The 24,873-nt window shown below is 40.3% G+C and overlaps 1 protein-coding gene across 1 annotated transcript in view; it reads left to right on the forward strand.

The window, feature by feature from the left end:
- Window positions 1–22,217, forward strand: part of GPC6 (glypican 6) — a 714,343-nt gene extending 692,126 nt beyond the window's left edge. Inside the window, exons 8-10 of the mRNA XM_050980236.1 lie at window positions 7,983–8,119; window positions 17,035–17,210; window positions 17,647–22,217. Of these exons, the coding sequence (XP_050836193.1) occupies window positions 7,983–8,119; window positions 17,035–17,210; window positions 17,647–17,849 (516 nt within the window). The 3' untranslated portion in view covers window positions 17,850–22,217. The remainder of the gene's footprint in view (window positions 1–7,982; window positions 8,120–17,034; window positions 17,211–17,646) is intronic.
- Window positions 22,218–24,873: the final 2,656 nt, after the last annotated feature.

Consider the following 24,873-nt stretch of genomic DNA (forward strand, 5'->3'; position numbering starts at 1 on the left):
ACAAATGAAAGTCTGTGCAAGCTTGAAATACTCTATTAGTAATTGTTTACATTAGCTATTAACATTTTTGCTTGGAGAGATGAAGGACTGTTCAGAAGGAATCAGTGCTTAATGGCTTAGCCTTGCCACAGAAAAGCCTCTGGCGTTTTATCTTTAAGATTCCAACATATTTCTGTTGCTACTTTAATACTTATCTGCAATAACAAGCTGATTCCTCCGAGTGCTTTGGATTTGCTTGAATAAGATTTATAGACCAGCTTTTTAGCGCTGCTCCTAGGTATTGCAGGGAAGGGGAAAGCTGCTTCAGGTCCTACAGATTTCCTTTTCAGGACACTGATGTTTCCAGTACCTCCCACCTTCCAAAAGCAATGTTTTTATTTACTGTGGGTCGAAGTGTAGAGTTTAAATGGACACATTTATGGAAAGGAGGACACATTTATGGAAAGGAGGACACATTTATGGAAAGGCCACTTGAGCCAGGTTGCTCCACCATTGGACAGACTTCTGCCCTTCATCTCTCCCCAGCCAAAATGAATGTTGAATGCAGCAGGAGTTTTGTGACAGGGTCTACCTTCCTGTAAGAAAAATGTCAGTGTTTTATTAAAATAGAAAGGTCCATTTGATGATGTGAGACAACGTTGCACTCTCTGCAGGGCTGTGAAGACTGCTGAAGGTAGGATCCCCAGGTGAGGGTTAAGACAGAGAAAGGTATCAATGTCAAAGGCACGTGCCTGTTTGCTTGTACTCTTTTGGAGCACAAGGCTGTCAGCTCTGAGCAGTGACTCTCTAGCCCCAACCTGAGCAATAGAACCTGCCCCTGGAGCCAGCAAACCTACGATGTGACACCAGCATTTCTGGGCCACAGATGGCAAGGAGCCTTCTGCGAGATAATGTCAGCTCTCATGCAGACCTGCAAATTATTTTCCTGAAAAACATGCGGTAGGCAACCTGGATTGTTTTAAAATGCCTGTTTCAGGGCAAAGCTCAATGAAATAAAACTCAGCTAGGTTGTGCAAGACAGCACCCTGGGCGGTCACATATAAATCACAAGTTGCAGGAGACTTGCCAGATCGCTGCAGGTGTCTCAAATGCACTAGAAACTTGAGTGAGTCTGTGCTGGGTTTCTGGGGATTGTGACATGAATGTAGATACGTAAGTGTAGGAGTATTAGTGTGGAAGGTGAATGCACCCTAACTCTCTGAACTTATATATGTGTTATTTCTGAGAATTCAGTATGGTTAATAGCCATTCTTTACTATTATTAAAGGCCCTAACTTTTTTCTTGTCAGAGAGGTGATAGCTCTCAGAGACAATGACAGCAAAAAAACCCTTTTATTTCACTTTAAAACGCTCTGATGAGAAAAGTCTTGCTTTGTAGAGTCACCTGGCTCATTTATTTTATATCACAAATTACTCAGGCGCTCATTTGTGCTTCATAACTGAGATTCTGCATTAGTTCTTGATTAGAAGAGCTGTCCTCTGCTTTTCTGCAGATTCAGAAACATGAATCATGAGCAAGCAGGTATTGGTAAAGCTCCGGACCATTTCAAGTCACAAAGTCAGGGGGAAAAAAAGGGTGAAAAACAAAAAGGATTTGTTGAGCAAGAAGACCTGGGTGAAATTCTCAGAACTTCTCTGCCCTGAGAAAGTATCAATAACCATACAATTTCACAGCCCCCTTTTTAGAACCGCAGCCTTAATGTTTTGTAGGGAAAATAAAGCTTTGGTTAACCTTGGCACTGGCAGACCTCATTAAAATAACAGCCTGTCACTTTCGAGTTTAAAATAACAGGGTTGTCAGTTTTATATTCAGCGGAACAATCTACGGTCTCATTCTCCGGGAAACACAGCGGGTGTGCGAGGGGGGCTGGCAGCAGCGTCAAGGCTGAGCAACACTGCCATCTCCAGGGCCCCCCAAACCCTGGGTGCTCCCTGGCAGCTGGGGCAACGCGATGCTCAAATCCTGCTGAGTCCATGTGGCACACGCCTCACTTTTTAAAGAGCTGGAAATAATCCGCTGTCAAGTGCCCGGTGGTTTGGCAACTGCCTGGCATTTAAATTTATTTTGTGAGAAAGTATGGAAAATGTATAATGTATGAAAAGAAAAATTTCCATATAGAGCAAATAAAGTTCTGCCTCGCTTGTTTTATAATGGAAGCAAGTCACTCTCACTGAGGTACCTAGTGTGCATTGAAATTTTGGGCACCTAATGAGCCATTCTAAACAAAACTGTGTGCCTAAGCTCCCTACATCTAATCAGTGGAGAAATGAAGGTGCCTTTAAGAAAATATCTGACAGAGATCCTCTTTAGCTAAATAGCTGGATGAGATAGAGGGAGCCCAGTTCAGTTGCTTATACGTAAATGTCTAGTGCCTCTAAGATGAGAGAAGTAACAAAAGACACACAGGAGACACATCTTTCTTGGGGGACAGTCCCTAAAACTTAGTTAACTGCTTTTCATTAAGCCCATTTTTCAAGGAAAATTGTGTGTCAGTTAAAATACCCAGCTGTCCTATACTATGCTGCTTGTGACATGTGATTCTTGCCCCGACTGTGTCACACATGTACAGCAGACATATAAACATAACAACTTAGTTAGATTCAGTATATAAAAGGTGCTTGCTAGCCTAGTCCTTTTAAACAAATTGCTGGCTGTTAGTCTTAGAATGCTTTCAGGTTAAATCCCTAATGGACATAAATCGATGTATGAAGGTCTGGCGCAGTTTTCTGCTAGATGGCAGAACACAAATCAAATGGTGGTGAACTGTTTGTTCTTCCTGCCTGGCGGTGCCCATGATGAAGGGCATGCCTCTCTCAATTCCACATGCAGCTCAGGTACTCAAGCACCATATCCACAAACCCATTATCCAGCTGCCCACCATTATACAAGGTCTACATTATTTTTAATAAAGACTGCAAGGGTGCTGAGTGCGTGGCTGGGTGTCTTAGACACTTCTAGGGCAAAGCAAGCAGCAAGCAAACAAAAAGCTTGTCTGGTTTTTCACTGGAAAATAATGCAGCATGAAAAAGTGGCATTAGTTAAATGTTGCTTGTGAATGATAGGGCAAAGGAGTCTGTGACTAAAGAAACTGAACATGGCTTGTGATGGCTGCTTTCATGTCTGTTCTCTGAAACAAAATGTCAGACCTCTTTCCACTCGCTGTCTGTAGCTGTTCTGTCAGTGTGACACACTGTTAGAATATACTTTACATACACAGCCTGAAGTGCCTGAAATTACAGCACCTCATCCCAAGCAGCCGCTCAAAACATCTGCCAAGTGTCTTTGCTGCCACATGCAACCCGCAGACAACATCTGGGGTGGCACCCTGGTACCCCAGAGAAGCAACTTCCAGTGAACAACCAGAAACATTTGTACATTTTTCCAGGTCATAAAAGCTTCATTCACAATGGATATTGCATCAAGACGTCTCTGAGCATCCACAAGGAGAAGGTGTTGACAGAAAGGCAGGCAGAATATTCTGCTTTCACTTCAAAAGGAAAATCTTTCCAAACTGCAGAATAAACAAGAAAAAAATGCAATTCAAAAACATCAGGAAGAAGAAAGAGAGGTTAATGGAAAATATTTCTTCTTAACATAAAGAGTCCCTGTTATTTTATTTCATTTCTTGCATTGAACCTACGTCAGGTTTGTATGCATTTCACCATCTTTGAACACAACTTTAGCATCTTCTGAGGCTAAAGTCCTTTCTCTTTGAAAGTAGGAATTATATGGGTGGGGATCTGGAAGGAATATGAGATGGTCTTGACAGGGGAAGATTTGGCAGCACAGAATGAAAAGAAGAAAAAAGGAATTTATTTTTTAAAAATTGTTTTAGGGAGTCCACATTTTAGGGACTCCATATTTGCTTTTTGTCCCCAATTGCTTTTAAGCATACTTTATCACACTACCAAAGAAGCATTCTTCCATCACAAGTTAAGCCAAAGTAATTCCATTGGCAATTGTGTGCCTCATCCACAAACAAGGGTCTTTCTGCAATCCTTCATGCCTTATGAAACTGATATTCAGCACACTTTTATTTTGACATGGTATATTCAAAACTTACTTTGAATTCTCATTTTATCCAAATGTCCTGGAAAAAAAACCAAGGGTCTGATTCCTACTAAAGTGACGGGCTTGTTTTTAGCTCACTTCATGACTTTGGCATGCAAGGTGAGTGAAGACAGAAACATGGGTCAGCTTTATTTACCTTATAGCTGAGCCCATGTTGACAGGCCTGGAACTGAGCTCCTGGGTGCCCTTCTGAGGAATTGCATGACAAGTGACTGACTCGGTTGCGTAAGACGTCCGTGGCAGAAATACAAAATAAACTGTGTTTCTCAGTGTAGGGTGTGTAGCTATATCATTCCTGTAACTCTGGAAATTAGTTTCTCTTTGCAAGTTATGCAAATACTTAACTTTTCTCACTTACACATTAATGCCTTTCTTCTGTTAGCAATTATAGATCAAGACAAAGGTATTTTCATATCCGTTTTTTCTGTTCTGAATAAATTAAAAATTTAACTTATTGCGTGTTTCTAGCTATATATTTTTTCTTATGAGAAAGAATTGTGATTCAGAACAAGTTTCATACCTCCAAAGTAGCTGACAAAAGAGTATTTCAATATAATATCAGGGCTATGTCAGGAAGATAACTAGGGAAAATCAGGCTAGCTACAGCCAAAGATATCCAGCAGTCTTAATCCCTATAAATCTCTGCTAGAGCAAGTGGAAAGAAAATATGTAAAATATCAAAACTGCATATGTCTCATATTTAAATGTTTCCACACAAGTCTAACCAAGCTTGAAAGTTAATCTTTAATTCAAAGAATAGGAAATACTGAGGAATCATTGACAAGGCCACAGGTCACTAGGGAATACAGTAGTCTGACTTCATAAATCAGAAGCAAGCAATGTTAACTGAGTCCTTAGTGGGTTCTATCTCATTTTCAAGGGTCTGTACATCTGTTACATAGTTTTTAAGTGCTGGTGGTGACCAAAACAATGTACAGAGGAACATGTGTTACCATGGAGCCTAATAAGAGAATTTCTGTGGTCGTGCTTGACAAGATCCCAGAACTGAAGCCTCTGAAATCCACAGCAAAAGTTTAACATATCATGGCAGGCATTGCATCTCTTAATTCTATTCTGCATTTGAAGTTTCATTAAAAGTACTCCAAAGTCATTGCCTGCCCAAATATTCATCTCACAGATTAATACCAGGCCATCAGGCTACTGCCTAAAAAAGGAGATGAATCTATCAGAATTCCTTTAGCAAAGCCATCAGATACCACACTGGACTTCCAGAAAGTTTCAGGATGAGGTTCGAGGAACAAGTTAGACAGATGTGCAAACTCCAGTGCTAAAAACTGAGGATTAACAGAGGTCTGGTCAGACAGCAGGAAGGGGCAAGACTCCAGAGACTGAGTCCACACAAGTTGTGTAAAGCTCCATGGTGAAATAAAGCAATAGGAAGATGTGAGGTGGGAGATAGCTGTGAAGGGAAATATCTGAAGGACATAAAAAAATTTTAAAATGCACCTGAATCCAAGGCATCTCAAGAGGCTCTAAATGGTAACATTTCCCTAAGCTGTAGTAATTTTTATTATTGCTGCCTTTTGTGAGTCATGTAAATGTCTGCTTCCCCCCAGGCTCTACAATGGGAATAACACCTCAGAAGGATACCTCTGAGATTTAATTAGTTGTCATTTACCAATGAGCCTGAGTAAAGTAAGATCATCTTGCTTTATCAGGTGTACCTCCTTAACACAAATTAAAAAGAAAATCCATTAGGAAGTTTAATGAATTGTTATCTAATAATCTAATATAGAGTATGCGGACACCATTTAATATCTTCAGAAGAGACTGGGGAATGGGAGTCCTCATTTTGATTTTCAAGGAGTATCTGGAGAGCATGTGCAGCATGTGAGCTGTGAGAATCTCTCTCCATCCTTTTACTGGCTTCTGTGGAAAGGAAAGTCTTCTAGTCCAAATTACAGCCCTTAGAAGGATTGGGGGGAAAATAACTTTCCAATAGGTTTTGAATCACTTGTTGAAAACAGAAGTCTGTATGTCCTAGAGCACCAACTCCAATTTGAATATGGGAAAAATCTGAATGAAACTCCAAACATATGAGTTTTGAATAGCTTTACATAACTTCCAGCAAGCAATGAAGTTACTGCTCTGAAAGCTAAGTACTCACAACCAATATCAATCAGATTACTCATGTAAATAGTCATCCAGGCACAACCAATAATAAGAAAATCTATCCCTTTGACTTTCATGTTCAGCAAAATAATATTAATGGATCCTCCACCCTATAATCTTTACTCCTTACACTTTCTATAGAATTCCTCTATTCTCACTGTGTCCTAGCAGGAATTTACACACCATGAACAATGGGCAGTTTCACTGAGTTTCTTGTGCTGGTTAGCTGTCCCAGTAGAGACCTAGGGGTTTTTACCCTCAGCATGGGCAGAAAGGGAAGAAGAGGGATTGCTATCTCCCCAAAAACCCAGGTCCTATCAAAGACATCAGAAAGGGCGGGCACCCTGAGACCATCTCCACTTCTGCCAAAGCCTTGCTTACAGCCTGTAAACCGGAATTTATTTTTTGGCTTGACAGGGCTCCCCTACTGAGACTTTAAAGGCTTGCAAATGCCACTAGTATCTCATGTGAAAACAAAGCAACTAGGGCTTGGCAAGGGGCGTGGAGGAGATTTATAAGGTGTCTATCATGGCAAGACACACTGTCAACAACCCATACAGAAAAATACTGTCCTACTTATTTCTTGTGGATGAAAATTCAAACAGTGCTTCTGAAATAACATCCTCAGCTGTTTCTATCTCCTGGCTTATAAAGTGACATTCTGCAGAGTTTAAGCATGGCAAAGCAGAATAGACCATTTGTGAGGAGAGCTATCATGTCCTGAGAAAAAAAGATAAAAGAGATAAATAGTCGAGTACAATATTGTACCTCAACAAGCTAAAAGACAATCTCAAAACTGAATGGAGGAATGGAGAGCTTTTATTTCTTGGTTTTTTCAAAGAACAAAGCTTAGTGATTTCCTTTAAAAGCCATTCAACAAGCTCCCCTAAATCCTATTACAACTTAATGTGAAATGCATCTGTTTCCATAAGACCAACAGTGACAGCATTCATCTTTTGTAGTCTGTCCTTTGTTGTTTATTCTATCTATTCTTGTAGATTTCTCCATACTAGTATACCATACACAAAACAAGTACTGATAAAATTTTAGTCAGAGCATTTATTTATTAAGTTGATGCTGGAAATTCAGTTGGTTCCTGCTTACCACCTGAATCATGCCGAATTAAATTATTGTTCAAGGAATTCATAAGATAAAGAAACTGTTTCGATACTGTCCCAAGATTTCTTGCGTGTGGATTCTGTATTCAGCTACAGATATTTAGCTACACATAATAGCAAAGATGAATACAGCCTCTGCGTGACTTCTCACTGTAACTGAGATCCAAATGTACTGCAATGTATTCAGCCCGTGTATCTTAAATCAGTTCTACATCAGCTCAGCACTGCACCATTTTTTAGAACCTGCACATGTAGCTGTCTATAGAATATTTTTCTAAGACATGACCAAGCTGGTGTGTTTATCTGATGTACACTATTTAACTGAATTCACATTCAGCAGACTGTGAGGCATACTAATTCTTAAAAAGGTGTATATTTAGAAAATCTTAGATAAGTGGAAACTAGGAAGCGCAAGATGCAACATGCTTTTATTAATGCCTTGCCTGTGGAAAAAGGTGACTTTGATTGTTGGTATGTTCTGAACTCAAATGCTGGATGTCTTGTTTTTAAACATAAGGAAATTAAGTTTTAGCACCTTTATCTTTTTTAACCTTCACCATCATCACCATTACAAATTTATACAATGTATCATTTAACATTATAATTATTGTGGCTGATGTTTTTTTAATCTGTTTTCCCTCTCATTGTCTCTTAATCAGGTAACAGACATTAAAGAAAAGCTAAAGCTCTCTAAAAAGTTCTGGTCAACATTGCCCTACACAATCTGCAAGGATGAGCGAGTGACAGCGGGTCCGTCCATCGAGGAGGACTGCTGGAATGGCCACACCAAGGCGAGGTGAGGTGGACCCCTCTCCACCCCACCCGGCCCAAATCCCCGCTGGCCTGAAGCATTCATGAAACTGGGGGTCTTTCACAAAACTGTTTATGAGGGTGAAACAGAAATGGGGAGAGTAAGTCATTGTCCACCCGCCCCTTGTAGCCAAGATTACTTATCCTCAAAATGCCTTTAAAGCCAGAGTGTGAGTCAGGGTAAATGTGCACAAAGGGTCAGCATGTGAAGGCAGAAAAGGTGCATTGGTTCAGCTCCAGAAGGATAATTTATACTGAGATTTCAAAAGTTCATTTAGCATCCCTGTGTTGGGACTGACAGCTTGTGAAGCAATTGCACTCAGGATACCACAGTGGGATGAAATAGAAATTGGAATTTCAACTCTGCTCGCTATTGGCTGGCAAAGCTTGGGGCTATTTACTGGGGGGGTGGGCAAAAAATGAAAAATCACCACCAGAGGATAAATGTAGCGCTCCTACTTATCTTGTGTAGAAGATTTGACCTTATGTTACTTCTTCAGAGATAACTGTGATCATCTGCCTGTGTTTGTGATGAGTATTTTGTGAGTGTTAATTTTGCAGTTTACTTGGCTCTGGCTGCAGTAGAGCAGGAGCCAGCAGATGAGCAGGTGTCTCCAAAAGTCCCAGTGTGGATTCATCAGCTGACAGAGGAGAGGATGGGATTATCCCTGCTGAGAGGGGGAGGAATTGGCTCAGGGACCATGCCAGGGGCATGGTTTCAGGTGTGCAGCAGTATCCTGTGCTTTTGGGTAGACATGGGGAGTGGAGAGGTTTGAGTGTCTGGTGACAGCTGAATCTCGAGAGAAGTGACACATTTGGGCACTCAGGGACTGGAATCTTTATTTTGCTTTTGCCTGAAGATACATATGAAGACAGAATATAAAAATGAGCCAAAAAGAAAAAACAACCAACCAATTAAACAAACAATAGAAAAAAATGAGTCAAGTATGTAAAACATAAAAACAGTGAAAATAAGACAACATAGGAAAAAAACTTAGAAACATTCTCAGTGTCATTTTTGATGGATGTATGGATGGACAGATGCATAAATAGATTGCATTCACCTCACCATCTCATCATATGGTCATTTTGATAAGGAGCACAGTTTACAGGAGGGTGTTTCACACTGAATGCACACCATTTTTTCCTAGCCTTACTGCATAGCCTTCAAAGGAATTCATTTTACAGACAGGAGGAGGGGTCTGTTTGGGGTACTGTTAGCCCCTTGAATTCTCTTATGGATGCATGTAAACAAATCTGTCCAAAAGCATGAGCCACTGCTTAGTTGCTAAGTCCCAGATCCAGAGAAAGCCCCTGGGGATTCAGAGAAGTACTAGGAGGAGTGTCTGGCTATTACAGGACTCATCATAAAGGAACGGCGTGAAGAGAAACAAAAATGTGTGGTTTCTCTTTCTCTATTTTATCCCTTCTTGTTGCTGAGCTTTAAAAGACATGAGCTCAGGCCTGTGCACTGCCAGCAGTTCAGCAGAGTTTCAAGGGATGCCAGCTAAATGCCATGAGCCACATCAGGGTGCTTGCATCAGTAAGAGATATAGCCTACTCTTTCTACAAAAGAGCAGTCGAATCCCTTAATATCTATCTATTCCTCCCGGTTTCCCTGCTTAACACATGTGTGTGTACCACATCTGGCAAATACTTGGCAGCTCTCTCCTGCTCCTGCACTGAAGGGTTTGGCACAGCTTCCACATTTGTTGGGAGTTAAGGAGGTACATTTTATGCATATAGTATTTCACCCTTCTTTTGCAGAATTTATCTCATGAGAAGCCTGGGTTTCTTCATTATGCCTTCTGAGATTAATGTTCTGGAGAGAGAAAAGCAGTCCTCTGTTAATAATCTCCTTGGTAATTGAACACATATGTTTCACTGGATGTAGAGTGACAGCTTCAAAATATCACCTGAAGATACCATTTCAGCAAGTCCAGCACTGCTCCTGTGCCCAGCTGCTGTTTAATATCCATTCACAAAGGAAATGTATAGTCATAGTCTTAGTAACAGAATTCAATAAATGCTTCAGGTGGAGGCAATAGAAACAAATCAGAGAAACACCACAGAATGCCATGGCTGGATATGAAATGGTATAAAAAACAATATTGAAAATAACTAGCTCTAAATGCTCTAAATGCAAAATCACCTCTTGGCTGGTGGACAAATACTGGCCAAAAGGTGCAAAAAAAAAAAAAAAGTAAAGGTTTCCTTGACCAAGCTGATTAGTATCTGTTACCAAATACTAGCTCACAAGACCAAGCATAGCAAAATCTGGCCAGTATTCATATATATAAATATATGAATATGTGTGTGTGTGTTCACTGTGTCAGCTGTCATAAGCACCCTTGTGCTAAATTAGGAGCTGCATCTTGAATTCCAGAGAATATGACAAAAGCCTGTGATGAAAAAAAAAGGAAACTTAGCCACCTCCTGTCTTCCTAGACATTAATGCTGTATGTAAGAAGACAGCAGGGTGTTGGCTACCATTGGGAAAGGAAATTGATGCTGGGGTTTTAATAGAATCCTGTTTTGGAATAAAGAATTAGAAATTTTGAATTGCCAGATAGACATTATGCCTTATGTTTCACTTTACACATCACCTTTTGATGCTGTTTTTACAGGGGAAAAGAGTTACAAACCTGAGATCACAGAGAATGAGAGCTTGGCTTCCTCCTGAGAGAGGCATTACACCAAGGTCATTTGTGGTTATTACACTCCCTAAATATCACTTTGCTGCCATGATTAATTTACAGTGACACCAGGTCACCAACTGAAGGTCGCCAATTCACAAGTAATCATGGCGTAACAGAGTCATCCATTTGGTGTTCTGGAAGGGTGCACTTGGCTCATTGCTGATCCTGTACAAATAATGGTTTTAATCAGGTCACATCGCGTAGAAACCAAGTGCTGTGGAAATGCGAAAATATTTATTAGATGGATGAATCTCTTTTTTTTGAAAAATCCATATTAAAGGTAATAATAATAGCTACTTCAGACAGAGTGCCTTTTAGAGAGATGCCCAGCAGGATTTCTCCATCATATTTCTATTCACAAAAGAACGTGAACATAATTTTATGTTTAAAGAATTAACATCTTCCACCAGATGTGCAGAGACAGATTTCTGAAAGCTATTTAGGATCTAAAAAACAACATTAAGATCAGACTTTGAAAATTTACCTCCCTCCCTACATGCAATTAAATTCTTAAAAACAGCTGATGGCATTCTTCAGAATTAAGAAATTTTCCCAAGAATGATGGAAAATTAAGCTTAAACCAAGTCCAAGGTATTAATCTGTGAATATATGACTTTTACTGAAGTAAGAACAGTAACCAAATCTGGAGCCCTCTGATGTTCAGGAGAAAAACTTGAATTGCTCCAACCAGCTCAGCCAGCTCATTCCAGCCAAAGCATCTGAGAGATTGTGCTCATGCACTATCATCCTGGTGCTCATGCTCACCAGGGCTATAGACTTATTAATATGTCTTAGCTCTGAAAAACTAAAAAAAAATCCATGGAACAGATGAGACCTACATTCCTTTCCACAAGGAACCTATCACTCCTCCAAACGGAAGAAGATATATGAGACAAAAAAATAAAACAAACAGAAAAACATAGAGAAAGGTAAGGAATAAAAGGAAAAATGAACACTATAATTTTCCATATCTGGCTCAAAACTACAAGGTATGTCACCAAAGCAAACACAGGATAGATTCTCATCTGTCCTGACATTCTCTTCTTCTCCTGCCACACATGTGGGAGTGTCTACTTCTGTGGCAGAGAGCTTTTAATTTCTGATGAAATTCTGTGGGAAGAAAGACTCACCAGATCAGTGTTTGCCCTGGGAAAGTTGCTCACTGCTGCCCAGCAAAACTTGCAGTGACAATGAGTTGAGTGTCCTTTAGCTGGATGTAGGCACAGATGACTGTTTAGCACCACTAGTGAAAGGGGGAATAAACCACTTCTCACTAAGTGTGAAAACTGCCTATTCTTAATTGATGCTATAGTTTATTTTTATATCTTAAAAAAAAACTGGCAGTGAGGATTTTCTCCCTCTCCTTGTGCCTGCTCAAGCTTTTCTCCAAGATGGAGGGGAAAAACCAAACTAAAAATATCCTATAGGGATTACCTCCTGAGCAAACAGAATCAGACGTGGTGAACTAGTTAGCCAAACAAGCCAATTTTCCACTGCACTTATCTTTCAGGACCAGATGTGACTGACTAAACCCAGCCCAGCCTGAGTAAGCCTGTGCTGTATTTTGTATTCTATTGCCTTCAGTTCTGTGCACCTGGAATAACTCCAGCACTTCCTAGGTGGCATGCCCCAGTTGTACTGTAAGCAGCTGCTGTGGCAGAAAAGTATGGAGAATGTTGCCCTTAAAGACAGAGTCTTCTTAAAAATCAGATTCCTTCTTTTTCTTTCCTTTTTTTTTTTTTTTTTTTTAATTTGGTGGGGGGTTGGAGGGCGGTAGGGTGTCAATTCTACAGGCTTTAAATATGTGACCTGAAAGATTCATCAATCATTTTTAGACTTGAAAAGGAAGCAGACACTGTGGAACATTAACAGGTTATAAAAAAAAAAAATAAAAGAGGGGGAAAAGAGAAGTGGTTTTAAATAGGCTTTGTGGTACTTGGCTATGATGTGCCAAAAGACATCTCTGCCGCATCTGCTGAGACAAGCAAGAACTGTGGAAAGGCTAAGAGGAGCAGAAAGCATTAATATTTTAGAAAACAACGTAAATTACACTAAAATCCTGACATAGCTGAGCAAGGAGCAAACACCAGAAAACAAACAGTATTGTTCAGCTTCTCTCTACTCAGAGGGCTAAGAAAGCTTGATTCTCTTTTTTTTTTTTTTTTTATTTTTTTTTCCTTTGCAAGGAGGATGGAAAGAACAGACACTGATTCAGGCTGGCACTTTTCTTCATTTATAATGGGCATAGAGTTCTTGTAATGGCCAGGCCTACAAAGAGATCATTAAGGAGAGCAGAAGCAGCAGCAAAGCTTAAAATTCACCAGGGTGTCTCAGCTTACGGAACTGCAGCAAAAGCAGCTGTGTTCGACAACTTTGCCCAGCCAGCAACAAATCTTCTGTCAAATCATGGTCCCAAGACATGGCTTCCTATTCGGTGTGACTTAACCCTACCCCATACACATCAAAATGTTTTTGTCAGAACATGTGTTGGGCTGCCTCTCCGAGGCTGCCACTCACAAAACACCTTGGGCTGCCTGTTCTCATATCTGCATCAGTCCTTTAAAGAAAGGAAAGCTAGTCAAAGATATTTCATTCAATATAGACTTTTCTGTCTTTCCTCTCTCCCTGCAAAGAAGCAGGTGAACTAGTTCAGTAATGAGGCAGAATCCAGCTGCACATTCAAACATGTAAATTCAGGTACTTCAGTATGGGGTGGGACAATAAAGGGTGTGTTGCCATGCAGTTGTAGTATCATTGGAGATTCTCTGGGCCATCTGGGATGAGTGTGACACAGGACACTGCCTCTCCTCTGGACCAGAGCCTGGGCTAAAACTGCTTGAGCGTTTTTAAAAGCACCACTGTTAATATGCCTGAAAAGACCCCCAGTATACTGTCAGTGCACTCAAAGAGGCAGTTTTCTACTGCCTGAATACACTTACCTACTGCTATGTAAGATGGTCTAAGTAGTCACAACACCTCCATGGAACTGGGAAATTAGGCCCTGAACCAAGTGGATATTCAAACCCTACTGGAGTGGCAGCATCACACCAAGCAGCCTACATCCTAGTGGCTAAAGTGGCATTCAAGACTCAATTCAGCTGCCTTAAGAAAGACACACTATAACTTTAGATGCCCCATTTGTCCAGGACCTCCCCCTAAAGCCTGCAGATATGAGCCAGAAAGGCTCACCTTTCAGAGCTCACCTTTCAGAGCTAGTGACAAGAAGAGGAGGAATAACTAAGAGCATTGAAATGGCACCAGCTGTCTATGTTTATGCAAGGAAATCCCAGCAGATGAAACATAATGAACTAGTCATTTGGCCAAAGGCTCATGGGACTCCAACAGCTGTCCCTGCTCCACTGATGAATAAACTCCTGACTAGCTGTGACTGGATCTGGTGGTGGCTAGATCTGGTGAGAAGTGGGACTCTGCTTATGCCCAGACACTTGCATTTGAACACACAAGATCTGGTATGTGTGTAAACCTTAAGATTAATTTTCAGCCTTTCTAATTCTTTTGCTACTATGTCCTAAATGCCAAGGGAATTTAAGCATCCAGTTAACGGTTAGGCAGTGTTAAGGCCATGGATTTCTTGTGGCCTACACCAAGTGTGTGTCCCTTACACACCTAAGTGAGCTACAATTGCCAGGAATGCTTTAGGGGTCACAAGATCCTGGGCAGATAAAGCAGGGTGTGTGGCAGGGTATGTGCCAAAATCACTGAATGGGCTACCCCATGTAAAGTTAGACAATCCTGAAAGGACACCACATGCACACTAGTCACAGTGCAAAATACAAACCTCCATGAAATGCACGCACCAGAGCACTATCTAATTGCTTTAAGTCAATACATTCTTCCTTTATTATTGATGGTAAGACAAAACAAAATCAGGAAGAAATCAGTCAAGAAAAGCCTGTGAGCTGCCCTTCAGAGCTATCCTTAGCTTCTCATGGACAGCTTGCAATAAAGGGCTGCTAAGCCTTCATAAACAAGGAAAGCAATCCACATGAATATTTAGTAATTTCAGATCACTTGTAGCTGCCAACAGCTATGGCCATTGTCATGGACAAGATACAGAGCAAGACTGTCATCCTGTCTGAGGCAGTAGTTCAATTCTTACATTCCTGCTTTTTTAATCAACTGCACCTTGAAATTGCTGATTTACTACTAGGCTGAGTAATTTATCTATAGCAGCCCTTTCATTGGTAGAGACGTGTGACAGATGGAGATGCTGTTCCTTTGCAGTCCAAAGCATCCCTGCCTGCCAAGGTCTCCATCCTACTGCCTCCAGGCAGCTCTGCAGAATTATTTCCTATTCTGTCTTTAGTGATTCATAGCACCGTGGCCTGCAGTCTTCCATACTGGGGGAGGTAGCTCTGTGTTTTCACCACAGCAAATCTGACTGCAGGAGTCTGGATGGGATCCCCACAGCAATATTATTTCTCATCATGGTACTAGTGAAACAACAGGACATGCAGCTTGAGGCTGGGTATTTTGGCAATCATGTTTGGTTCTTCGATGTTCACACACCCCCAGGATAACTTTCATGTAAGCCTTCAAAGGCCACTGGTGGCAAATGAGTCTCATCTGGCAAAGTGAGGACCCGTTACTGGCTGAGACTTCCTTGGTGCAGCAAAGCATCTGTTGTCTTGTGAGCCTCCAGAAACAATGCAGGGCTTATTTTCCCTCCACCACGACTTCAACAGAGAAAGTCCTTTCATCTCCCTTACTTTCACATTTGTTTTCCAGAGATATTTATTTTTCCAGACCAATATGAACAATGCTGTCATCAACATCAAAACTTCAGCGCTGGTAGAGAACTGGGCACGCACAAGTGAGAGTGATGTGAAATACTCTCAAACTGTATTTGGTACCAGGCATCGTGAAAGTTTGTCTTTAGCAGGCTAGACTGTGCTATCATTACTTATTGCCTGAGCACACAAGCACACCAGGACTCCCACAAACATCAGTAGGACAGCCTGGTATGCAAACTAATTACAAAATAGATCATATCCTTATAAAGGACATAAACAAAGGAGAGATCTGCCCCAAATCTCTTGCAGTCTAAATGTGAAACAAAGATAGTAGGAAAGATGGACAAGAGAGAAGAGGGAAGATGTGATGCACTATTTTCTAAGGGTGCCATGCCAGCATAGAGAAATAATGTCAACTTCTTTTCAGCTTGGCAGCTGTAAAATGCACTGATAATTTTTGACAGAAATTCAAAGCAGGAAAAAAATGTAGCTTTGCAAAAGCCTACAAGGAGAGCTTCCTGAGGACAAAGAACAGCAGGGAATAAAGAGTGCATCTTTAACAAAGGGTAATGGAGATTTTTACTGTAGGATGATTGGAGGCATGGGCTGCTTTTTGTAGGGGAAGATGTGCAAAAGCACACTTGCTGCCTGCAAGCAGCCTAAGACTGCATTATTCAAGGTCAGAGAAAGGAATGCTGCAGTAATCAAGAAATTCTAAGGTAAGAGCCTGAATAAAAGATTCAGATTTGTGGATGGATAGGAAATGCCATACCCTAGATGTTATGCACAAAGTACATGAGACATGAAAGCATAGCCTGGTTTAAAGGAATAATGACCATATCAAAGAGAATACTGGAGTTTGGTAAAATTATAATGCTTTTAATGGGCCTGGATGTCGTGGTGTAGGCTGGAGATGGTGGTCTAAAAAAGAGATGCAAGGAAGAATTGGAGAAGAAAATAAAGTGCTCTTTAAAACTAGGAAAGCCATAGCACCTCAAGATAGGCTTCTAAACTGTCTCAGAACAACAAATATGCTATATACAACAAAGGACTCCATATTTTTTAAGCAGAAAGAAATAAAAACAGCAGAATGCACTGTTAGATGCTTAATTTAGTGTGCAGCCATTCATGTCAGCAGAGGATATGAATATGTGGTGACTTACTGCTGGCTTGTGAACCTTTTCCATAGTTCACACTGCCATTGCTCTTGCTGGGGAGTATATGGAGAGTTAGGAGGTTGAGAAACCTAAATCCTTTCTGCTCCCCATGCAGCTGTGCTACTAAACAGATCCTTTGGAGTCAGTAAAATTAAAAACTATATTTTTAAAACAGTTTTAATGGATCTGTTTAAGAACTGCACATGGAATTCCTTAGCACATCATTTACTGCACAGTGTTTTGTTTCTGGAATTACTGTGCCTCACACTAATCTTTCATTCTGCTGTATAGATACTTGCCTGAGATTATGAACGATGGCTTGACCAACCAGATCAACAATCCAGAAGTAGATGTGGACATCACAAGGCCAGACACCTTCATTCGACAGCAAATCATGGCCTTGCGTGTCATGACTAACAAACTGAAGAACGCGTACAATGGGAATGATGTCAACTTCCAGGACACGAGTAAGAAACCATTAGCTGTCATTACATAGCTGTAACTTTGGAACCCATTTATAAATTGGCTCCACTGCAATGACTTTCTGCGGTCTTTGTGCTCTGCGCTGCTGACAACATAAAAAGTCCTTTTCTGTTCCATGAAATTCCAGTCATATAATTGTTTCTTTTGCTTCTCTTGCTTATCTTCATGTTTAATACATCCAGACACTGAAGGCTTTCCATAATGCCAGCAGCCTGATCCTTTTTCAGAAGAGCACTTAATCACCTAATTAAGTCACAGTGGGTTTCATTTGGAAGCTTTACTGAATGAAATTTAGCACCACCAACACTTCCTCATTCCCAATGTGTTCAGCCCCACTGGGGTGCCAAGTGGAAGGGAGAAATGGGTTGAAAGCCTGTATGCTATAGCACTCACGCTGTTTCCCTCACTCCTTTGTGCCAGGTGACGAAACCAGCGGCTCAGGCAGCGGGAGTGGCTGCACAGACGACATCTGCCCCACCGAGTTTGACTTTGTCACCACCGAAGCACCGCCTGTCGACTCGGACAGGAGGGAGGTGGAGGCTTCAGCCACGCAGCCTGGCTGCTCACTGCAGACATTGCTCCTCATCTTCCTCAGCCTCGTACTGCAGAGACAGTGGAGATAATCCTGGATCTAGTCAGAGAAACTGTGTTTTAGCTACAGAAACAGCCTACTTTCTTCTTTTCTTATACTCTTGGACAATGGACCATGCCGCAAACACTTGCAGTTTTCTACAAGATGGCAGTTATTGCAACCTGCTTCCCATTTTAGTTTTCCCAAAGAGTACCAGGTGCCAGACTGAACTGCTTCCTGCTTTTTTCAGATATCTCTGAAGACAATACCCACTCTTGAGAGAATTCTTTCTCAATCCTTTATTACAGGAGACTTTCTGAGCTTCATTTCCTTTTATGCTGCAAAAGGGAAAAAAGATCTTACAGTATGTGTTTTTCCCCAGTGAGAAAAAAGACGGGGGAAGAAACCAAGAAAGTTTTCTTTCTAAATCAAGCCTGACTCAAGGCTGCTGCATTTCAACAGAATATCAACAAAACAAAAAAAAAAAAAAAAAGACAAGAAAGGAACAAAAAAAATGCAACCGTTCTTCACTGACAGCCAGGTTTCCTTTAGGAACTTCTGTAGGATGATTCAGGTCATCAGAATGATCATTGTTATAGGGAGGAAGGCTGGATTTTTTTTTCCCCAACACAAAAAAAGTATGTCTCAGCAGTGAATGTCTTGCACTCCATCTGCCAACCACATCAGATTGGTATGAAGGTAGAGAAGCTGAAAAATAAGTTTATCTTTTAGTATGGTAGTAGCTCCACTAGCTTCAGAATGTCATGTTACAGCTGCTTAGGATTTGAATCTTAATGCCCAGTAAAAATATGAGTAGTAGCACGATTTCACCTAGTTTCTTTTAGGATTTATCCATGTTATAGAATTGTCACAGTTTTCCACTTAGCTCACCCCTGTGAGCTCACCAGCCCTGATGGTAATGTTAAACAACTCTCTTGAACCCTCACGGGTTCTGACAGAAAATAATCTCTTGTGATGTAATCTTTTTCCTTTTGTTGCTGTTCTGACATCGATTAGAACTTTTTGCTACTATGTCCATTACCCTACCAAGGCAGCAATTCTCTAACAGACTAACAGCAACCGGATCAATAGTGTGTTTCACACCTAACTACATCTTTCATATCAGTTAATTTCAGTGTCGCAAGGATTTCTTCTACAAAATTTCAGATCAAACAAATATATAGTACTGACATGGAGATTTCTTTCACTTTTTTAGTCTTAGTATGATCATCTATTTTTATATATATAAATATATATAAATCACAGATTTTAACTTCTTAATTACAAGCTCAGGGTTGACACTTCTTTATAAGGAAAAAAAATGTTTGGTCAACCGACTCTTCTTTTTTTTGCTGCTCTGAAAAGTAACCCTTTAATGACTGGTGAGCATGAAAATCAAAGAAGAGAATTTTTTACATATCCAGTTGTCCATTTCCTAACAAGTTTGCAGGTTGGTGAAGAAAACCTCTCTCATATGTGTGTATTTGGTGGAGGGGGCAGGGGGGAGCATGTGAGTTTGTATGATAGGCCTAGAGAAGGACATGGATGTTAATTGTGATGGTAATTGTACTTCAGATTCTTCAAGGATACATTGCTTTAATAATCATTGTCTAAATGGTTATGGTCTGGGATAGAGTTTCCCTAATTTGCATCTGGTCATAAAACCCAAGATGGAAGTTGTCAAAATCCTGGACAAATGTGTGTCAACAATTAGACAGCAAAATCTTCCTTCTTTTATCAACGACAGACAAAGGTTTTTTGGGGCAATTCTGCGTGGTGTTAAAATGATTTGCCATAAGTTTATTTCCTGATTCTTACGTTGACTCTGGAAATGGTATACACAAATTGTGGTAACACTGTAAAGCCAGCCAACCACATTCTAATTTAGCAGCAGAGCAGGTAGATCGTATCCATTGCAATCGCTTTTTCTTGTCAAATTATAATTAGCTATCGATTTAGGCATGAAATTAAAATAGAAAACACACAGCACGTTAGAATAAAGTATACTTAAGCACTTTTACCAAAAAAAATATTTACAATCTATTTATATAGTATGTCTCATAACAAAGAGCATAAGTTTCGAGCCACTTGTATTCAATTCCTTTTCTTCCCCATTTGTTTACTTTGAAACATAATGATTAGATAGCATCATAGAATCATAGAATCATGGATTAGTCTGAGTTGGAAGGGACCTTAAAGATCATCTAGTTCCATCCCAACCCTGCCATGGGCAGGAATGCCATTCACCAGATTGAGTTGCTCAGGGACCCATCCAGCCTGGCCCTGACAGGTGGTCTGTTCTTCTGGGCCCAGATTAATATGTCTCTGTCTAAGTGTGCAGATCACACGGGTGTTACATGGCCATAGCAATGCTTCCCGCTTCTCCAAATGTTCCCCTGGAGCAGGTCTTCTGATTGAGCATTTACTGTGCCCAGGAAGTTTAAGCCAATTCTCACAGGCTTTTTATTTTGCCCTTGTACAGCAGATATCAAGCATAAGGTCTTTGGTGTTAATTTTTTTCCTGAACTTGCATATGCAGTTTTCCATCTTTTTCTACCCATATCCACATCCTCTCTACATCCTCAGCAACTTTGTTTCAGGAGAAGTCAAGTCTGATTTTGATTTCTCTGGTTGTGTGTTTATTCGGTGGTAACTGATTCTATATCCATCGGATTATTCTGGATCTGAAAGCTTATTGACAGGCCAATGTGTCCAAGCCCTGTGATGCAAGTCCTCTGCTGTACTTGCTCCACCCTGCTAGTGAAGGAGCTGATGGACCCATCAGGTTTTTGTGTTGGCCTCAGCATACATGTAGGTGATCTGATGATTGTTTTCAGCTGGTGCAGCCAAGGTGTGTGTCCAGGGTGCTCTCATGTATTTGCAAAATTGCATGGACTTTTGGACAAGGAGTAAGTTGGATCCTTTTGGACAAGAAGTAAGAAAGAACTAGGGGTTCACTGAAAGCCCTCATCACTGGAGGAGCTTGCCCTGCTCTTCTTGAACTGGATCTAATAAGCTGCCACTCAAACAACATGCCAGCTTAATCTTTGCCAAAATGTGATTCTTGCCGGAGTTCTGCCAGAAATTTTTGTCTTCCATATTATTATTTCTCCTCTTATTTTGCTACTATGCATGGTGATATTTTGTCACGGATGGAGATGCCTTCGCGTGAAGTTACTGTGTATATATTTCTTTAATAGCCCCTAAAGGTTGAATACACTCTTCATACATTGCATTTTTCTGAGATTAAGAGAGCTATTAAATATACAGAGAAAATTAAATTGGGAATGAAGGAGAAAAAAGAAAAAGCATTCATGTCCATAAATGTGAAAATCTACATAATTTCCAATTATTCTATTCACACATCCTTTGCATCCAATAGCTCTTCTTCTGAGGTAATTTTTTGTGTGCCACAATTTAAAAATTTTTCTTCTGCTAGCAGCAGATAAAGTAAGAAATTATAAAGAAGACAATTACATGTTCAAGAAAAAGGAGCTAAGTCCTAAGGAAAAGCCCTTTGATTGTGTAAACCCTCTATGCTGCACAATCTAGAGGTTCTTCACATGTAATGTTCTTTTAAAGTGGAGGCTAATAAAAATTAGATGTAATTAATTACTTAACCATTGCTGTAGGTCCCTGTGAGGTTTTATCTTTCTGATATTAACTGAGCTGTTTTTGTATCATCCCCAAATTTTTCGTGTTCATTGTACTGCAGATTTTTCTACTGATGACTCAGTACACAGTACTGTAAATGCAGTGCAGACTACCTGGACTCTGGCCAAACTTAGGCATTTCAAAAAAAGACAATCAGAAAAAATTGAAAAAAGAGAATAGAGATTTCCTGCAAAAAAGGAAGAGGAAAGGAAACTTTACCTCAGTGTGCTGGTAAGGGTTGATCTATCCCAGTTCCCTAAGAGGCATCATATACCTCTGTCCATGGAAAGCTCTGAAAATCTGAGTCTCAGATGCACAAGTCATCCCAGTTTTGTGGGACGTTTAGGAAGAATGATCCCCAGAGATGTGTGAACCAGTCTGAGCTGCTTCCATGCAAAATGTCTTTACTGTGCATGTGACTGAGCACTGGCACAGATTGCCCAGAGAGGCTGTGGAGTCTCCCTCACAGGAGACATTCAGGAACCACCTGGACACAATCCTGTGCTGTGTGGTCTAGGATGACCCTGCTTGAGAGGGGAGGTTGGACCAGACAATCCCCTGTGGTCCCTTCCAACCTGACCCGTTCTGTGATTCTGTGATTCTATGAGCTGGAGCTGTTCTTGGGAGGTGGACTCTGTGTGCAGTGTCTCAGCAGGCAGCAGTTGCCTTCAGTTAACTAACTGATTCTGAATCATTATCAAATGTAACTATACTTATTCACTGAATCTTTTATTATTTCAACATAAAAAATAAATTACAGCACTGATGCAAGTTGTGTTTTTTGTTTTTAATTTGCTTTCAAATATAACCCCTTAAAACTGAATACAGAAAATTTTAGAAAAATTATGCAGGTTTCTATAGATTTCCTTATGGATATTTAGAAGAAATCCACATTTCAAAGACCACAAAACTATGGTTACTATATTAACCCACAAATGTTCAAACCTGCTAGAGGAGAATGGATAGCGTTAACAGCAGTGGAATGTTACATGAAATTGAAAAAAGCCATAATTTTAAAGGGAAATTCAGCAGTCAAAGGCTAAGTCTTAGTGTCAGTACTGAGATTATGTTGTCAAAACATAATAGACTCAGCAATGCCTACTTTCAAGAAAAATAGGGCAGGAGGTGCACTGAACATGGCAATGTTTTCTTACAACTACTCAGAGGGACTGCGAGGATCATATTAATATGTGTAATTATGACCCTTTTTGGATAAGATAATGATAAAGACCAGAGTACCATGGTAACAGGGTGTGTGAAGCATAAATGTTGTGATAGTAACAATTTCCTCCTCTGTTAAACAGTGTAGGAGACACAATGGAGAATGAAAAGCTTTGATTTTTAAAATAAAGTTCCAACATCGGACAAGAATGATGGTCTCAAATTAATTTAGTCTGAACATTTTGCAACAGTCTATCCAATTCAAATTTGCTGACCAATACAAACAATCAGTCACTCGAGGGTAATTTGCCAATGTAACATGAAGTGCTCACTTACAGTATCTAGTTAGTTTTTCTACTAAGCTGAGTATATAGTTTATGATTCTGATTGTACATCATATGAGGTTGTCAACGGACTTGTGCATTGCACCTGTGTGAAATCCTGGTGCCATGACAAAGCACATGGGAGCTTTGTCATTAACAAGGATTTTGACTACAATCAGGGAGAAATAAATAAGTCCCTTTTTTTCTGGAAGCTGTTCATATGTGGTTTATTTCTGACTCTTAATAAAACAACAACACTGTCCATAAAAGAAGTGGCGTTAGCATTGTCACCTGCAAGTTTTCAACCTTTACCTCAAAGCAGTTGCAGTCTTTCCACATGGTTCCCCCATAGCTGAGGTCTCTGGACTTTCCAGGAGTTCAAAAAAGCTGTGTTTGCCCACAGCTGAAAGTCTACACCATTAAATCAAATAATTTCAAGAAATTGGGTCTGTATTTCAGTCAACTCTTATTTCACCTTCATATTTAATTATATAGGATTGATAATTGACAATATAACACACATGAAAGGCTTTTGTTTCACACTGATGAAAAAAAACTTCTTCTTTTTCCTCCTTTATTCTGCCACCAAGAAATCTGTGTAGCTAAATACTTAAAGCAGTTGGCAGCATCTGGTGTGTAGTTTGTTTATTAAATTCAGAACAGCTGTATTACTAAGAGGAGTTGTCTTTTTCCTGAGAGGGAATAGGGAAAGAGTGTGTCCATTTATCATTAGCAAAAAAGATGTAAAGAATGTTGACTATTTATCTTAGATTTAGCAGAGGTCCATCTGTCAGCATTTCTGAAGATGTTTTAAAGTCAAATTTCCAGGGAAGACAAATTTACTCCCACTAAAACATAAATCAGTATGATTTTCTTCCATGAAAATAATACAGAATATGTGGCTTTCAGTTCCAAGCATTGAGGAAGTTAGAAAGAAATTTGATTTCTCCAAAGTGGGAAGCTAGCCATTTAGACAACTCTCCTTCTCTCATCTCCTGCAGCTCTTTTGTAGCTCTCCAGGGTTCTCCTGATCCCCCACACAGATTGTCTGAGGCAGGGAGCCTCCTGGGTAAGCAAGTTGTCCCTGCCAACAATGGAGTTTGTTTTTCCAAGGTGAAGAGAAGGACAGCTGAGGAATGATTCAGGGCAGAGTGACTTCAACAGTGAGACCCAGCAGGCATATCTGACTGCAGGGGATTAACAATAAAATCAGGTGAGGGACAGCTGGAGCTCCTCACATCTGTCCAGCTCTTCTTTTCAACCTACTGCCAGTGAATTTTCAGTGTAGTCTGATTATAGCTATCTACTCATGGACATAGCAAAGGCATAAATATTGCTTCACAAGTCAGCAGTGCTTTGGTAGTCTGCTGCAAAGTTTCTCTCTCTTCTCATTTTCCTGGTAGACTAACTCTATATCTTTCAGAGCCTGAAGAAGAGCCTACTACTTAAACAGACTTCCGTGTGTCAAGAGTCTGTTTTTAATTTTTAAAAAGTTTTATTAAGGCACAAAAGTTGTTCGCGGCTCATAAAAATTACTTAATTTCACTATACATCTAGTGAGTTTTCTTCTCCAGCCTAAAAATTACACTCAGAGGAGGCTTTGGAGAAAGCCCTAACTCCATTAACCCCCTTAGAGGTCTCCCAGGTTCCAGTAAATACCCTAGATTCCAGGTTACAGGTGGACAGTGCTCCTTCTCATCCTTCCTCTCCTCACTCCTCACCTCAAAGTATCATCCTGGCCTTGAAAACCTTTCAAAATAAATACTTCATCATTTCAGCCAGTACATTAAAAAAAAAAAAAAACTTCTGCCTTAGTGTTTCCTGGTGATAAATAGTTCTAACTAATGCTTTCTGTGTGCCACATGTCCTTTCTGTCTTTGAGTCAACAGTGTTGGCTATGACAATTTTCTTCTCCAGGCTGAACTGTCTTTTCTGTCA

The sequence above is a fragment of the Serinus canaria genome, chromosome 1, assembly GCF_022539315.1.
Source record: "Serinus canaria isolate serCan28SL12 chromosome 1, serCan2020, whole genome shotgun sequence".
NCBI lineage: Eukaryota > Metazoa > Chordata > Aves > Passeriformes > Fringillidae > Serinus > Serinus canaria.